We start from the raw sequence: 19,389 nt of genomic DNA, 5'->3' as shown, positions 1-19,389 counted from the left end.
ATGGAAAGCTGAAAGATTGGCGAAAGAATGGAATAGTCTATGATCCAAAGCACCCGTCCCTCATCTGTGAAATATGAAGGAGGTTGTGTCATGACTTGGGCATGTATGGCTTCTGGAACGGGATCACTCATCCTAATTTGTAATGTAATGGAGGATGGCAGCAGTAGGATGCATTCAGAATAGTATTGACAGATTTTGTCTGGCTATGTACAAAGAAATTTCTACAACCTCATCGATCGGCCTGTCTACACAACCAAAGAAAAAAAATTGAAAGTTTTGGACTGGCCAAGTCCGTCACCTGATTTAAATCCAATCGAACATTTATTTCACTTGCTGAAGAGGAGGCTGAAGGTAGGAACCCCTGAAACAACCATCAACTGAAAGCGGTTGCAGTGAAGACCTGGAAAAGCATTCCCAAAGATACCAAATGTCTGGGGACAACAATGGGTTGTAGACTTGTTGCATTTAAGGGCAAAGCAGCCAAATAGTACAGTTTGTCAGGACCGTGAGGATTGAGTATGTCTATGTTTTGAATCCAGCGATTTTAACAGCTAACAACCTCGTTTAGTTTCCGATAATCTGAATACCAAACACTAGTGTGTCAACAGTTGAAGTCAAGTCAAGTAGAACTTTATTTGTCCCCAGAGGAGCAATTGGTTGTGACAAACACTAGTGTGTCAACAGTTGAAACCAGTTGCTTATCCAGTATATAAAATATGTTTAATTGATTTCATTTGGTAATTATTCAAGATATCAAAATCTACAACTCACAACCAGATTAAAATAAATTTTACAAGAGTTACAAGAAAACATATTCAATGCCTAATCTAAAGATTAAGGTACTACCTTAACAAACGGATGTTACAGACACGGACAGGTTACAGTCACAAAATAATGATTGCAAAATTACCAAACCACAGCTTGTTTCTTGCAAATAATCCCCCCCAAAAAAACAGAAAAAAATTATCATTGACCACAAAAAGTGTAAATGTAAATGTGATTCCAGTTTTCCAGACAAAAAGTACACATGGAAAAGCAATTCTAGCATTACAGGGAAAATTTCCAGTCACATTCTAATAGAAAACAGTAACTGACAACAAAGGGGAACCTGAAACAGCCTGTTGCATGAGTGGAAGAAACAAACTGTAACAAACGGAAAGTCATACACACTTAGTGCACACTTAGTGTACATGTGGGGTAATATGCAAATTGAAACGGTTTACTCATCAAATCGGATTTCACCAGTGATTGATTTTCAAGTAGATACAGTGTTACATCTTTCTTGGAAAAACAAAAAGCATTTTCAGAATGATCTGCTGATTCATGAACAAGCCAAACAGTGTTTGTAAAGAAAATCCCTAACCCTCAATTCTGAGGCCAAGGAAAAAAGCTTGAATTCAATCCGCTGGGTTTGCTATGGAGCTCTGAACCTATTTAGGAGGCTTTTTAATTAATAAAACACTAACCATGAATTCCTGAAAAATTAATTCTGGTTGAACAAAGTGATTGATGGCCTGATGTCTGAAAAGCAAAAAAGACCTCAGGCACAGCCCTATAAAATGCTCTCTACTAGCTGTCTTGTCACTCAGTAAAACATTGAAAATCACTGATATGAAAATTCAACAGTGTACTTTGACAATTTTTTCCCAAAATTATATTGGAACTCTCAACTCTTGTTTGTAGCTGCAACCTGTCAGTACTAAATATTTCAATTTGAAGATGACAGTTGGCCACGGCCATTTAGTGGCATGACATACTTGTCAGGACTGCTTGCTTTCACTGAAGGAGCTGAAATGCAGCTCGTGCAGGTGTGTAATTACATTATTGTTGCATTACAAATGTGTTGGTGCCCCTTGTGTCACACAGCTGAAATTGCGCCTGTGATTGAATCAAATTGCGGACTGGCATGTGCTATCACACTGGCACTCTCAGCTGAGCAAAAGAGTAACTGTTTACTGTCTCTTCACACTCCCAAACTCTCTGTGTTCAGCATGTTCAGCATTATGGGACTGTCTCTGTAGCGCTAACAGCATGAAATCATAAGCTGAACAGTACAGTACAGAAACCATATTATCTGAAACCTTGATTTGAATTTGGCCCTGTGATTTATTTTCAGTTTTGGAGTCATGTGATAGCCTGTTTACATTATTGAGGCCAATGTTATATCGAAACATATATTGTATAACTGATGCTTGTTATCTCCTGTTTCTTTTGGCCATTTCACATTACAGTGGGAATTAGGTTGCAAGGACAGTAGGCCTCTTGTCTGTACATTTCCACATTGTGTTTCTGAACCCTCTCTTCCTTTTTCCCCAGCCGATAAGGATGTAGATGAGTACTACACACGGAAACGGCACCTGCCTGACCTGGCCGCTCGTGGCACACTCCCCCTGCATGTGATCAAGATGACCCAGGAGCAGCAGGGCACAGCGCAGCGGCAGCGTCCCCGACGCGTGCAGAGGGCCATGTCCCAGGACCAGGTGCTTTCCCCAGAGGGGGGCACTGTGCACGACTATGGCGTGTCCTCCTATGACATGTCTGCTTACGGAGGGCGCATCCTGTCCGATGAGCAGCTGCTGTCAGCTGAGCGTCTCCTCTCCCAGGACCGCCTCCACTCCCAGGACCGCCTCGTCTCCCAGGACCGCCTCTACTCACAGGACCGTCTCCACTCCCAGGATCCGCTCCTCTCTCCCGACAAGATGATGTCACTGAAGCGCTCCAGCTTCCATGACAAGGCCATGTCCAGAGCCCTGTCCCACACAGATGTGTTCATGCCCACCACGCCCATCATGGACCGGTACAAGATGACAAAAATGCACTCTCATCCCAGTGCCTCAAACAATGCGCACAACACTTTAACTATGAACCAAACTGCCACCAAGCGGCAGGCGTTCGCAGCCCGACGGACCCACACTGTGGAGCAGCTGCATTACATCCCAGGACACCACCACCACTACCGCACAGGGAGCAAGACCGAGGTAACTGTTTAATTAGGACACACAGAGCTTTCATTGTTGTCCAAGAGCAGCAAAGATGGCAAAGAGCAGCACCAACAATACCAACAACAACAGGAGCAACTAGATCAGAGTAGTCCCAGCAAAGTCATATTGGCTACAGTAGGGTAAGATATTTTTTTTTAACTTACCAACTAAATTGGCATTTGTTTTCAACACTTGCTTTCCAATTCATGCAGTGTTTGGTTCCCATTTGACGGATAAAGGATTTAAAAGGCAGATCAAATATTATGCGACTTTTAAGGGCTTCGCAGGTTGGCACATAAGGAGCGATATCTCAGTGGTTTCCGGTATGAAAGAACGACATGCTTAAGGATGTGGAACTGGAATAAAATTGTAATAACTTTATAAATATATACATATATATCTACTATTTGTTCTTACAGTCCTAGTTATAGCTTTAGAGATTCTTGAACTAAACTGGTGTTAGCACTTCTATTGGTGCCTCTCAAAAATGCTCCATTTCAGTAATGAAGTGGCTTTGTGGGTTAAAAAGCACAATCAATTCAGAAATGAATTTTACGTTTCCTTTTCATTTTGGTAATGGCTAGCACGTATCAGCTTATCGTTAAAACAATGGCAATTCCTTTGCGTAGATGATTGTAAATAGGCTATACTAGCAGCAGTAAATGGGAGAGTCTACTGGTAGGCTTTTGTACTAATCAAACTATTTATGTTGTGGAGTCACATATATTGGCCCCAATTTCAGAATAGGCAACCCAATGAACAAATACATGACTTAAAAATGAGTACAGTAAAGTATGTGTGTGTATTTAAATGTGTTTGTAGACTGAGAAGTTGAATGAATGTGGTTGACCGACAATATACCACTGTTGATATCCGGCTTTAGACTGTGTCCCAGTGATTCTCAAAATATGTAACCATCCTAAGCTAGTTTCAGTAGCGTCAAATGATACTTCATTATTTTTTCCAATACGGAATTTTCTTTTACATCCCATGTTTGTGCTTGGCCAGGAAAAGCTGCTTTCTTTCTTTCTTTCTTTCTTTATTTCTTTCTTTTTACATATCAATAAATCTGTGTATATAAAACACATTTGTTTGCATATGTCAAACTGGAATAATTATTATTGTGTATTGGGTAAATTGTTACAGATGTCTTGACTAAAATGAAACAATCAATGAAGACTATAATATAATACTAGCAAAGGAAAGATTAAAACTGTGAATTATTTGTCAAGATGTTTTAATTAAAGCAATGCCTTATATTATAAATCCCAAACAATTGATGAACTTAATATTTTCTCGTCAGCATCTTTCTCAATTTTGATGGAGACTGGCCTTTTATTCTAATTTTATTTATAATCTTCTTAGAGGATGATGTGAGGAGTACCAGCAATAGATAGATAACACAGATGATACCTCAGATTTTGGGAAAGACTGTAGGTTCCTAAAGAGGAGGGGAAGTTATTGAAAGAAAATATATAGTATTAAATCAAATGTGAAAAACTGTCTAGAAAACAGTTATATTTATATTTAATTCAGTTTTCAATATTGTTTTTGGTTTTGAAGAAATATATTTAAGAACTCATCGAGAATGTCTTAACGCAGAACAGAGAGATGAAGGTATGTAATAAATCCTGCCCACTGGATTTTTAAAAAAAAGTCAATTTTGGAGGCCCAAAGAGTGTACTGACCTAGTATGAAATATTTAAGTGGTAAAGAAGTTATGTTAAATATCAGGGTCGACGCCAATGCTTTAATTATTTGAAATGGGTAACACTTACAGTATTTATCTGTTGCACTTGCGGTGTGCATGCTAATTTTGGAGACAGATTCAGTTGAAAATCATTTCCCATTGAATTCCTTCCCCTGTCTGGCATTACCCTCATGACTATTACATACAGTAAGAGCAACTGAATCATCATTGCTCATGTTTTTGAAAAAGGATTTATTTCAGTACTTCAGTACAATGTTTTTTTTAGCAAGCCATCTCATGAAATGTAAAATAACACACTGCCTTATATTTTTTTATCACTCAGTTTTAAAGCTGAGAGAAACTGGAAGGGACTGTAGTCAACTCAAAAAGGAAAGTACTTAAGTTCAAAAATCTTCCAGAAAAGGGCTTATGTAATTGTTCTGATAAAATATCACGATTAATAACCACACATTACATTACTATATTGTATGTACTTTATTATCCTTGCCACTTTCCTTTTCAGAGAATTCTTAGAATATAATATAAGTAAGAAATAGGTTTTCCCCAGTTTCTGAGCTTCTACTGCTTATCTTATCATTGTAGAAATGATTGGCATTCTTGGTACATGATCGAATGTGATAGTCAACATTTCCCATATCTACATTATGTGAAATCATTGTTTCAGAACACAATCCTTGTTAAAAGTAAAGTGCCATTTGTGTAAAATTGTAGTAAGTGTAAATTATCAGTTGTTATTAAATTCTCTTAGAGGAGAAAATATAACATAAGCCATTTAACGCAGCCCTCCAGTTTACTACTCAGAAGTGCAATGAGGCCATTTTGGTCCCTGCCACAGGCATTGTGGCTAGCATGGCTTTGTTTGATAGAAACTGTACTGTAGGGTTTACTGACTACACGCTTTACCCACTAGATCTACAGTACAATCGTGTAATCACACGCCAAACCTCCAATCATGTATTGCATTTCAAATACAGCAAACCAATATTGTCAAACCTAAGCCACCGTTTGGGTTTGTTGTTTGTATGGGTGCTTTCTTACCTATCTGCTAGAACATTCCTTTGTCATATATTGCAGTGATGGGATTGTTGAGCACATGGTGTCACAGAGCTTTCAAAAACCCATAGAAAGATGTACACACAGTGGGAGATCTCACATTGCATGTCCTGAGACTTTTGCCAACAATAATCTATAAGATGCTTTTCACAAATGGAAACGTATTGTTTTTAAATTCTAAATTGCTCTCACTATTTGATTTACATTATTGAGTATCTTTAATGGAAATATAAATTTTAATGTGAAACAATAGAACATATTTTGTGTCTTATGTTTTTGGGATCAGTATGTCTTACCTGCTAACCACATTGCATTTCTCTGCTGTGTCAACACTTTATTTCCATGCAGTTTTAAACTCATATGCTTTGTGATAGTTGATCACCTTCAATTATGACATAATTATACATTTTATAGTAAATACTCACTGGCAGAAAAAAATATATTACTGAAACATTTTATTCTTGGGGACAGTAATTCCATAAATGGGTGCAGTGGTATTTTTGTGTTTAGGTCCATTCATGGATATAATGTTTATGGTAGTATTGATGATGAAGTACCTTTGTATCTGTGCACAAACTATGGTTTACTCATTGAATAAGCTTCTAAACAAGCAGTATTTGACTGTTTCTCTGTAAGTTTATTGTTGTTCTTATTTACTTATGAAGCACATTCTATATGTACTGTAAACATCTATAATCAGATTATTAACTTAGAATCCAACAGAATTTTTCACTTACCCATTTATAATTATTTATGGATTTAAAAAAAAAAATAAAACAAATAAAGCTATCTTCACAGCAATGTTTTTTCCTTCAAATCTGCATAACTCAGTTTTGTACATTTGAGTGATCTTGCCTTCAATTCATGTGTAAATGGTCTCACAGTTTGCAACCTTTTGTAGAACAGATTTTACCAGCACTAGAAACAAGAATGATGTTTGATGGACAAAGCGAGCCGTGATTGGGATTATACAGTGGATGGAACCCTTGCATCACTAATTCCTCATTTTTCACAGGTGGCCTTCTTAATAAAGTGCTACTGTCATCATAAATTTACCCCTTGTTTTTTTCTGCACTCAAAATGCAAATAAAGAGAATGAAAGAGGCTTTAGGACCAACACAATCAGTATATCAATGGGGCACATGCATACTACAGGCTATAGTCTCAATGGTTAATTTCCATTAAACTACAGAGTAACGTTTAATGGAATGGAATGGAATAAAATTCTGTCTTGCTGCAGCGGAAAACCTATATCAGAGAAACCCAGGAAACCCATGAATGTCGAGCAAGTTTTCCAATTTTGCTTTTTACTTTCACTGGCACTAGATTTGATAATGAGGGTCGGATTTTCCTGATCAAATTCCGTGTATTTCTCTCAAACTATTCATTTTCAAATAATTCTATTTTTCTGTATTCAAATTATTGTATTTGATACCACTCAGTGTGCTGGAGTAGAGAATCAAAATGACAGAACTCATGTAACCTTTGTCACAATCATGTAATTTTGCATTTATCTGTACTGTTGCTTCAGTTCTTTTTAGTTTTTGCTTCAGATTCCATCATGAAGATCAGAACTTTTTGTCTGAACTATCAATAGCAATATGGGATGGATACTGATAATTGATGTAGCATATCCCATATAATATAAAATGACCCCATAGTTTTTTAATTAATCATAAATTACAACATACTTTCCTTAAAGTCTGCTTATAACATACATTAATGAATTGGTGCTAGTGGATTTAGGTACTAATGGATAATTGAAAGTATATGTTTTCTTGTGCCAGTGTAGGTTTCCTTGGTATGCTGTCCTTTTTGAAAATGGGTGCACTTATCTTTACTGAAATCCAGCCATCATGTGGGAAATGGGTAAGTGGGTATATATACTAGTGGGCAGAGCTACTGTTAACACTGTCATATTTTATTTATGAAGGATGTGTAAATATATAGAATATATAGAATGCACAGGCAAAACACTACCTTCAGCATACAGAGAACTAGATTTATTTAACACATTTACTTACAAATAATGGAAAAATTATAAGAATGAAATATGTTTCGTTTGGAGATTAATACCTACTGCTTTAATGTCAGGGAGTGCAATTTCAGACCTTCTTTAAATTCATTGAGGAGCAGGGGTGCAAACACATTTCTCACAACATGAAAACAAAGGCTTCCATTTGCATTCCTGCACAGAAAAAAATGAATAAAAATATGGAAAATAGTTTTAGTTTCCAGTTTAAACTAATACCTTCCCATCTGCATTTAGATGAGAATATGACATGGCAATTAATGGTATGTATGGAAGGAGATTAAAAGTTGTAATGATTCCAGCAACCTACATGTAATCAAAAGCTCTCCCGCGGTGTTGAAATGATTTTCTTTTTGATAATATAGTCAACAGCAGTCACACTTACCAACTAAAAGCAGAAAATAGTCCTACAGATGTCCTACAGAAATACAAAAAGCCAGAAACAATTGAAGCAAATAACAGACATTCTTCTCACAGAAAACATAGAATTACACTGATTCTGCTACAGTGTCATGGCCTGTGTTAAATTGTGCATTGCACTGTAGGTGTACCCTGATGTCAAAACTATCCTTGCATCAGTCATAGACAGTAAGTTATATCTGGAAAAGCCAGAAGTATTAACAAAATGGTGGGAAAGTACAGTGACAGTGTTTAGGTTATGTTGCAGATGCAATTAATCCTATTCACAGATTCTTTCATTTTTGTTTTTATACACAACAATATCACAGCCTTGTTTATCATTTGAGAAAAACAGGTATATAGGTTAACACATACACAAGGAACTTTGTTTCAGTTAATCTAAAAGTATAGCTCTGTGGAGAAAACAAATCCGTTCTGTGAATCATCACAGTTTTGACACTTGAACCTTGGCACTGGCAGAAATATTGCTAATTTAATTATGCAAATCTTTAAAAACACATAAAATCAGATGGTTGCAACTTGCGAGCACTTGCGACATTTGAAAGACAAGTTTACTGTTACATAATGTCACCATTTTCAGTTTTCAGAATTTGTCAATTTCAGTGAAGTAAAATGAATCCTGAAGCAGCATTGGCACTCCTGTCAAATCCTCTCTCTCCTGTCACTCAAGGACAGAACATTTGTAATTCCAAGTGGTTATCTGATTCTGGGTTTGTACATGAATGCATGGATTAATAGTTTGGTATTTGTGATAGCATTAACTGACATCATTGTGAGGCACAAGCTCTTGAAGGACCAAGGATAAATTTCAGTCTACCAAAACTTAACTTTACTATTTTTATGTAGAATAAATTCTATGCAAGTCAATGAGCATCAAAATGTACATGTACATCTGGACAGTGTATGGTACAGGCCCACTTCTCTCTGTCCCTTTTGGGGCTTAAATGCCATTTCATTGTACTCACAGATCCGGCAGAGTATTTTATACAATCTAGTGGAAGAGCAGAAATAAATCTTTCTCATGGAGTCATAGGTAATTTGCAGCTCCTGGTTTCAAACTGATCAATGTGCACATGCATTTCATTTCAATGTCTTCAAAGTGTTTATGCCGGACTTGCTAGATGACATAAACTGGCAGCCATTTTTTCTTTTGTATATTAGAGATGCTTGCAGTATATAGGCTGCATTAACACCAGCACTTTCACACTGGCAGCTCCTCACGACCAACATGTAACCTAGCAACCAATGGTCCACACAGAAATTATGCTTCTTTCTTTCCTATTCAGAGCATGAGCCTTGGGTGAATTCTCTCCTGCCCATGGCTCTATTCCCTCTGCATGTAGCCAGTAGCATACAAGTCGTCCACTGAAAAATGAATGCCAAGTGTGGTGCTGGCCTTTTAGGCTTTAATTTGTAAACATAAAGCAACAGTATTCATGGAGGAGGAAAACCACAACCGTGTCTCACAAGAGGTAGAGGCTTTTAGTCCACCATATCACCATCTGTTTGGATAATAAGATAACAAATGTCAGCTCAGTTGGGTGTATAATGGCTGTCCCCTGTGATGGCATTAGAATCTGGATGGCTAAAGTTCAAATACAAAAAAAGGTTAACCCTTAAGAAACCCGACCCACATTAGAAAACTGAAATGATGTGGGGTCAATGAGGCCAGTCTGAAACCAAGGAGACATTTAAGGTCCATTATTATTATGCCTCCCAGATAGAAATGTCACACTTGTGTTGAACAGGTCACATTGGGGCTTTATAGGATGAACAGTATGTGTCCTACAATGAGAATGCAAATGTGCTCGGCAAACAGTGGGTAAGTGCTGGGGCAGATCAAAAAGAGGCATGTCCAAATCATTTTCAGTATCAACATAGCACATGCAAGAACTCTTTTAGTTCATAATGAGTTGGTATGACAGCACACCGGGCAATCACACCAATTCAGATTGCTTTTGCATTCTTTATTTATATAGTACATAACTGAAGGCTGATTGATAGTGCTATTAATTATATTTCCTTACAGTTAAACTTTCAAATATGTTGCTTCAAAAAACACTAGTTTAAACTGTTCACTTTTCCTAAGGCCCACCACTTCTTTGGTTTATAGCAGCCAGGGATATGTCGAATGGAATCTCAGGTTTGTAGCCATTAGCAGTGTTTCACCACTTTACATCAGCTTGCTCTCTGGAGTGTGAGTTCAATGTTCTTCATTTTGAACAGACTACTTTGTTGAGCACGTTATGAGTAAATGTTACCTCTGCTTCTTCATGTCATCTTTTCAATTTCCTGAAGCCTATTAAGGAATTTGGTCAGTGTGGCAGTGCTCTGTTGTACTAAGAAGAATATACTATTTTTGGTTTTATTATTATCAAGATGTTAATAAACACTAAAAGCAATAGGGACTCTTAAACCATGTTAGAGAGGATATCATGACCCTGAATCAATAGTTTCCAGAAAACAACAAAGGGATGTTACTGTCAAGATGTCTCATGTGAACACTGGACTGTGTGGTGGGGGCTCAGAGATAGCATACTCAAGTGCATAGAAAATGATCCATTGATACAATATGTCACAGCATCATTGCTGTGACAAACACATCATTTAGAACTACCACTGAGTCATCCAATCCTGATTTTCCAGGGATATAGACCTGATCTCACAGAGGATGATCTCAGTCAATGATTCACTGTAGATTACCCAAAGCATAGAATTTCCATTAAACATCAAACTTACTTGTTTTTACTGAATATCCTGAAGAAACAATATCATACTTGTTAGAAAACATGATGGGGAAAAAAAATCTACTAAAAAGCAGTCCCTTAAAATATTCTGTTCATGCTTCAAAAATCTTGAGAATTTTTTTTTGTGTGTGTTTGCAGATGGTATACCATAAAGCACAAGAAAAAAAATACAAAACACTCTTTTTACAGCCACCTTAGGACGTAATCAATGTGTTGCTGTTAAATTGCATCTATTACTATTTTCCACATTTCCCCCTTATGTAATGGTCTTCTTGTGTATGTTTCTGTGCGCATTATTAGGTTTCTTCAATAACTGGATGAACGGGACTCAGGGGATCTATTACCGTTGTTCATGTTTCAGAGATGGATACTGCTGAGGTTTCATAACTGAAACAGCAAAATGCAGAATTCAGCAGCCTTTTTCAGGAGATACAGCAGAGGTTAACTATGTGCTATGTATGTTTTCTTGGGAGACACAAAGAGCAAGCCTGCAGCTCTGTGAGAGAGCCTGTTTTTTCTTCTGTTTTTTTTCTGTGTTTGTGAAAACTAGAGATGAGAGGTCTGCCAGGGCCCCTTAAAGAACATTGAGAAGAAGCAATTTGGTACAGGGAAATGAAACAAATGATACAGGGTAAGAAGAGAGATCCGGTGAGTATCGACAACACAGGCAGAAAATCAATCTAACAAAAAAAGACACAATATAAGCCCTCTTTTCAGTTGTAAATGTAAAATTTAATTTGAACATGTTCATTAACAAAGAAAGGAATAACAGATTCAACACTTCAGATTAAAAAGACCACTCCACATTCTCAATGATTTTGCTATTAATATAACAGAAACAAAATTTTATGAAAACAAGTTAATCTGTATGAATTTAACTGCAGGATATAAAAGCATATAATAAAAGGTCATTGAATAAGGTGCATTCTTAAGTATAGAAGTGTCATATCTAGCAGCTACTGCATATTGTAATATGTGCATACCTTTGCATCAATATACATGTCTAGTTCATATTTCATATCTGAAGTAGCAGAGCAACACCTGCCAAGGTCCACTTGGACGGGTTCTCTTTGGTCTTCAGGTTGAAGGTCCACACGTAAGTGGGTCCTCGCTGCCTGGTTTTGTAAACAGGGCACTGGTACACGTTGCGAGTCTCCTGCTTGTCAACAGGGATGGCTTTAATAAAGATGACAGGCACTGAAGGTGTTAATTCTTTCAAGCGGGACTCCGCAATGATCCCAGCCTACAGACAGAGGTTGACAGGGGTTAGTGAAATGAAAATGAAGCACATTAAAATGCATACAGAATGAACTGCAAAACAACAAATAAATCATCATCAGAAATACATGTTATAAGACTAAGTACTGAACAGGTAAAACAAGAATGGTCATTTAGGCAACAGTGGCAAGGCACATGCTTTCCAACACAGAACTGCTTTTTGAAATGGTACTACCACTGTGTGTGGTTTCATTCCATGCACAATGTGTTGCTGTTGACAGTTCAGTGAAATGTGCTGCTTATAGGTAGCTTTTTGTTGTCAGAACTACAGATAAGTAAACACGATCATAATCATAGATCACAACATAGATCACAAGCTATCTAGCTAGCTATGCATAAAAAAGACTAAGACGGATGACAACATGAAGCATCACACCATCTCTGATGTGGTTATCAGTCTTAAAAATGTGTGAGCCCATCAATATCAGCATCTGCAACAAATGTTGCAAGGAATCAAAAGGCCATTGGAAAGTTAATTACAGTGACATAATTATGTTAGCTGAGATGTTACGAATTTGGCTTAAACTCTCAGAAATAGCTGAAAATTATCCCTCTCTTGCTTTAGCAAGTGTGGCCCATATTTTGCAGTTTGCTAGTTATAAACAGCAAAGGCTATTGGCCAGAAAATACGAATGGTCATCTGTGCTTTATTATCAACTATGGAAGAGCAAATAAAGTATATGAACGTAAAATGAGTAGCTTTTAGATATCCTGATCAATCCAAAGATATTGAGGAGAAAATTGCAGCAGAAAACATGGCTCTCCAGTAACCCATATGGCCAATGATCAATGGAGAGAAGAGCTGCAGACTTTTTTTGCCAGAATGTCACAGGATTGAATATTAACAGTGTGCACATGGTGGTTTATATTATGTTGTTATAATGATAGAACATGTTCTACCATTAGAACAGTTGAACAGTCTGTAGAACAGTTTGCCATTCAAATGCAAACTGTAAGTGCAAACAGTGTACTGCATCTACTACATAAATATATATATATCTATGTGAATAGAATTTCTGCATGATGCATGCTATTTTAATTTTATAAATGTTACAAAGAACAAATGTGAACCATTGTAGGATACTTAATTGCACCGAGCATCTTATAAAGTGATTAATGTTCATAAAAATAATGTTCTCAGTATGACAAATCCATCATTATCAACAGGGTATGCTTATCTCCAATCCGTGTTTTTGCATCTAGGCATTATATCCACAAGAATATATATTTTTAAAGGCCAGGGTAGTTAGACTACAAAGACCTTGCTACAGAGCACTATGACCTTCTGAGTTGAAAACTGATGCAGTTCTGAGAAACTGGGAAGATAATATTTGCATGCAGTTTAATGCAAAACCACTGTGTGCGTTAGAATAAAATTATGTGTTTTAGCCACATAAGGACAGAAGGACAATATGAAAACATAATTTCCCTTTTGGCTGTGCTGATAGTGTGTACAAGTGACTGCACAAATTAACCGGAAATATACACACAGGGACACTATTACAGTTCAATATTATCCCCCTATGGTGGTCTCTATAGGCATTCTCAAGCCCTATTTTGTTCATTATCCACATATCTGAATGCAGGTTGGTGATACGGTACTAAAGTAGCAAAAAACAAATAATGACAAACTGTAAACATTAAATACAGCATTCAGTAGCAGATGAATGTGCAACATATTCAATAGATAAACAAAAGCTGCATGTATGACGAAATATCGATCAAATTGTAGATGCCTCAACACAAAATGCAAACAGAACATTCCTTATTTTCCTCCAGGAAAAAAATTCTAAATTTGTCATTAGGCTGCCAATTTATTTGCTAGAACATACTGGGCTCCACATGCCCTTGTTATAGTGTTTGTTTTTAATTTGTTGTGTGCAATTTCAGCATGTCAATCAAATGCTCAGATCCTACTCACTTTAATCTGAGCTTAGTTTTTTCCCTTGAACTTGAACTATAGAGATTAGAATGTACTCCCCACTCACTGTCAGAGTCATTTGGCCAGTTTGAGTTTAAAAGGAGACAGTTACAACTTAAAGTAAGCAAATTGGTAAACTGGTTGACACTTTATTAAAAACACCGCACTCCATCAAAATGGGAAGCTACAAGATATATTAACTGTCACGTTAATTATTGCAGAGTCTGGAATCATTAACATTTTCAGAATACCGACACTGCTACCAATACCAATATTTTTCACTTTTCCAGTCCTTGTATATATCATGTTAGAGATCAAAGATAATTGAAGATAAATAACTGAAATCATCTACTGTTCTTAGATATCCAAACCTTACAACCTCAAACACAATTCTAATAGTGATATTTAGTTTTTACAAGATTGCCATTCCTAGCACACAATCTGCTCATACGTGCTCATCATATAGAAGGGAGACAAAAATACTTTTATATTGATTTTAAATGTGCCACCGATTCTTATGCCTTAAGTTTCAAAAATTAATATTAAGACATATATACAGTGAGCTCCATAATGTTGGGACATTTTTTATTGATTTGGCTCTGTATTCCATAATTTTAGATTTGTAATCAAACAAACCACCTGTCCATAGTGTATTCCTGCCTCTCGCTCAATGCACACTGGGATAGGCTCCAGCACCCCGACAAATTTCACATTTGCCATATCTGTCCACATAGATAGATGTAAATTTTAGGCTTCACAAAAGGCAGACAAATGACAGGTTTCTGGATCGCCAGCAGTATTTAATGCCAAAAAGAAAAAAATAGAGAGTTGGATAGAGCTTGCTGTAAAACAAGAATACGATTTGGGACTAGGTAGGGTTGAAGACAGATGGAGCTCACATTGTTTCTACAGGACAGGACTTTCTGCTTGCCAGCCAAATGGGCCTTCAATTAATGTAGCCACTAACATGACAAGGTAGCTATTATTACTGATAATGTTATATCATTTGGTGGCCTTTTTTTTTTTTTGGAAGAAGATAAGGTTTTTTTTGTGATAGGTGAAGTTTGGAAGTCTACCTAGGCTAGCTCAGCACATAAGCAAGAACCAGCTAGAATCCTGCTTACCAAGTTAGAAATGCTGATGTGTGTTCATGATGAGGTGTGTTGAGAACCAAGAGGGTAGGGGGGAGATGTCTGTCTTTTTCTCTATGGGCGGGGCCAAAAGGTGTTATGAATTTAAGATTGATTTCAAAACCTTTTGACTCTTGAGAAATTTGGTTACTGCTGTTTTTGGTGATAGCTGAAGTGAATATGTTTATATGTATATATGTTTGGGTATAAAAAACCACAACACACTGGGCAAATACTCATTGAAACCAGGCCATTATACCATAGCTATAGAGGACAATGCATACTGCTGTGAACAAAATCACACAATATTTTGGTCACCCCTTCACTGTATTGTTTTAATGATAGAAAAGGGTAATTGTACTGAGTTTCAGTTCATATTCATCCACAAGTACAGCAAAAAGGCAATACTGATATTTTTCACACAGCTGTCCTTCACATCTCCCCTATTAAATCCTATTCCAACCTGTGGTGTCCATAAGCTTTCATTAGATGTTCAAGCCTTCAGTCGACAGATTAAGTAACATAAAATGTAATCTGATAAAAATCTTTAAAATCTAATTTGCCCCACACAGAATCAATATTTTCTCATTAGCCTTATAAAATAATGTATTGTTTCTGATTGCATTTTGTCCAACAATATTAAACCCTTATTTAAAGTAGTTTTAATTTGACAGGCAGTTGCCATGGAAATAGTGGCTTCAAGAAAGATTATTTCAGAGATCCTGTCTGAGACAATAGGTTGCAAGCATTTGGTATCCTTCAAAAGTGGTGAAAGTTAATGGGTTTGTAAAATAAATCCCCTTGCTTTCTATACTACATAAAAACTGTGAAACAGGACAGCTCATACAAATAATGAATCTTCTCCCACTTAACAGAAAACAGACAGTTGAAGTTACAGACCACTGACTGACGTTCACACAAATTTGTGCTAGTCACTCTTGAGATTCTTTCTGAGAATCTTCCACAGTGGCAAGAGTTTATTTTATTTTTCAATGTTTACGATAAAGCTCTTTGAGTACATTTAAGTAATTTTAACAATAAAATGCTTATGAAAAGTTAGACTGTCTTCCATTTAAAATGCTATCAGTCCTGATAGATACACATCTATATATTAGTCAAATGTGTCCTTTCCATGTTTTAATTGTTACATAGTGGTCTTTGCAATCTTTCCATAAAATATCCATATAAATATATTCCAATCAGATTAATTGACTTTCTTTCAAAAGCCCTGTAAAACTGTAATACTGCAGATCTATTTATAATGGTGCTTAATAAATTCTGAAATACAGGATCTAGTAAAATTTTTGGCTACTCTGTAGTCTTCAAAAGCATGAAAGACTTCTTGATAAACATTTTACCTTTATACTTATAGCTGTATTTATTATTATTATTATTATTATTATTATTATTATTATTATTAATAATAATAATAATAATAATAATAATAATGATAATACTACTAATAGACTATTTTTTGATGATGTTGAGCATTAATACAGTGACACAGAGCAGAGCTGACAAGGAGTTCACATTAATAGAAAGAATGCTGATTACTCCTCTTTTATTCTTGAAGTTCAATATGTATTTAGGCTTATCATCCAGTGTTCCTTTTAATATCAGCTCTCTACTACTCCCCCTACAAAATCAGTTAACAGGTTGTGCCTGTTTACCTGAAGCCTATTTCAGAAAGTGGGTCAGTTGGCTCCTTCATTAGTGAATGCAAATCGTGCAGGGTCCTTTGGGAACCTGTTATTTCAGTGGAAAAGAGAATGTTTTCTGTCTAACTTAAAAATGAAATCTTGCGTATACTTCCATGAATAACGGGCCATTTCCAGGCTGTATTACAGAGGTGACAATTACATGTGCAGGAATCTCCACTATAATGACGTGTACAAGATATAAGTCTTAAATCTTCTTTCTTGATGGAATAAAAATACGTTCTCAATTCAATATTCATTCAGATAGGCATACAAGGAATGATCAAATATGAATCGCATTGGCAGTTGTGCCAACATCTTAGGACTTACCTTCTCCCTCTGGACTACTCTCCAACTGTGCTGCAGTCTATAATATATAGAGTGCATAGGCAAAACACGGGGTTGACCACCATAGGGATATGGTAATACATTGCCCAGGATGTGCCTGTGAAGTTTTTTTTTTTTGGTCATATCTTTGTTCTTTGTTGAATGTAAAAAAAAAAAAAGGCAAAAAAAAAAACAGATGGTGACATTCTTGGCAGAGCAGGGAACATTCTGGATCTGTACTATCTGGAGAATGCACACTGTCTCTTGGGTGGACACAATGATCCCTCTTTTTGAGGTTTAGCCTTAGTGGAGTATAAGATTACAGCGTAGCTACTTGGGCCGTCTCTAAAGCCGAATACTGTACTTTGAAATGTATGGGCAATGCACTGTAAATAGATTTTTTTCTTCCATAAGTTGAATGATATTTTGCAGCTATTTATGGAACTTGTGTGTGTTTTGTGAACTGCAAAACACAATTCACATGTTTTACGCATTGCAAAACCACAAATCTGTAGTTTTAAAACTACAAAGCTCAAGCTGAGGACAAACAAAAATACAAATCATTTTGGACTATTGTACAAAAGGGAAAAATCCACACATGCATGCACCAATCAACATTAAGGTATCCACAGCCAATCAGGGGAAGAGTAGCTCATAACCATAATGAGTGAGAGCAGCAAGCTGGCACGAAGCAGGAAGCTGGAATGCAAGCTGAAAGCATAGCGCACGCACAGTTGAGTAATATCAGAGATTTTGTTAATATCTAATGAAAAATATATTCATGTTGAATAACCTATAGATCAAACTTAATCTTTGATTAGTCGCTTGCAGTAAGGGAAATGTTTTACTGGGTAGTTGTTGGTTCAGCAATGACCTACTTTCTGCATGCTAGCTATGATTCGATTTCCATGAAAGGCGGACTAACCAATAAGCTTGTACATCATTAACTTACTGCTTACACGATTAGCTAGCTAGTGACTGAGACGGCTTTGAATTGCTTATAGCTAAAAAATGATTTGAAGCATGCATATGATTCAGAGTTTACTTACTTGGAGTTTCTGTTCTATACAATTAATTTGAGATGGGTATCATTTAGATTTTGACAACACTGGTGCCAATACTTCTAAAACAATACTAATAAAATGGTACCAGTGCCTAAATAACAGTAGCAACAATTTTTTGGGAATGTGATTTCACAGACATTGCATACTCAGTTTCATTTGGTAACAATTTAGAATTTTTGCAGTAATCAGCTATGCAAATGATCTTTTAGTATACCGATAGCGAATGGCAATGCATGACAGGGACATACTGTAGGATTACGAGGACACCTATTGCCAAATGTCCTATCTGTGCCCCTGCTTGCTTCCCACTGCTCTTCCATAATTGTCTGTTACCTGCCCTGAGTCCTAAGCATGCTGCAGTGCTGAGACGCTTCATCAGCCGGTCCCCCCTCTGTTCCGGCCCGCATACTGCCCCTGGACCGCCCCCTCCTGCATCCGCACTCCCAGTCCCGCAGACCTTCATCCCTCACCACCCTAGCATCCAAATGATTCAGAATCGATTCTTAACTGTCTGATCTGACCTGTTGTTCATTATGAACTCACATACCAAGCCGGCCAGAGGAGGATGGGCTCCCCCGTTTTTACATTTTTTTTTTATTTCAGATTTTTCCCTGTTTTTCTCCCAGTTTAGTGGCCAGTTGTACTGCAGTACTATTCAATTCCCCAATGGTGAGAATTTTCCGCTTCACAACCCTGTCATTCGGTGGTAGGAAGGAGGTCGCCATGTCTCCTCCGAGGCATGGCTTGAACCCGACCATAATTTTGACTCTACGCAGGGCCGCTTTTTGTGTGTGACGAATCTACCCGCCAAGACCCTACTTTAGTGTTGATTGGTGCATACTCATGAGGTTTTTTCCAAATCATACCCAGAAAAAGTGCCAAAATGATTAGTATTTTTGTCTGTCCACAGCTTGAGCTTTGCAGTTTCTAATTTGTAGTTTGAGATCTGTAAAACAGGATTTGTAGTTTTGTGATGTGTAGAAAACATTATATAACTGTGTGCATAAAACACATGTGAGTTGTGAAAC

General features: G+C 36.9%; 2 protein-coding genes across 8 annotated transcripts in view; one reads left to right on the top strand and one right to left on the bottom strand.

Annotated features, from left to right (window-relative positions):
* The window catches only part of LOC118216480 (protein shisa-6), an 86,332-nt gene extending 79,745 nt beyond the window's left edge, over positions 1–6,587 (top strand). For all 7 annotated transcript variants that reach the window (XM_035397703.1, XM_035397712.1, XM_035397694.1 and 4 more), the window contains one exon: positions 2,317–6,587. In XM_035397703.1, the coding sequence (XP_035253594.1) occupies positions 2,317–2,990 (674 nt within the window). In that variant the 3' untranslated portion in view covers positions 2,991–6,587. The remainder of the gene's footprint in view (positions 1–2,316) is intronic.
* A 5,067-nt stretch (positions 6,588–11,654) lies between these two features.
* dnah9 (dynein, axonemal, heavy chain 9) overlaps positions 11,655–19,389 on the bottom strand; it is a 124,177-nt gene continuing 116,442 nt past the window's right edge. Inside the window, exon 69 of the mRNA XM_035405087.1 lies at positions 11,655–12,187. Coding sequence (XP_035260978.1) covers positions 11,960–12,187 — 228 coding nt within the window. The 3' untranslated portion in view covers positions 11,655–11,959. The remainder of the gene's footprint in view (positions 12,188–19,389) is intronic.

The sequence above is a fragment of the Anguilla anguilla genome, chromosome 2 (assembly GCF_013347855.1).
Source record: "Anguilla anguilla isolate fAngAng1 chromosome 2, fAngAng1.pri, whole genome shotgun sequence".
In the NCBI taxonomy this organism is placed as follows: Eukaryota; Metazoa; Chordata; class Actinopteri; order Anguilliformes; family Anguillidae; genus Anguilla; species Anguilla anguilla.
This window is presented reverse-complemented; position numbering and strand designations above follow the sequence as displayed.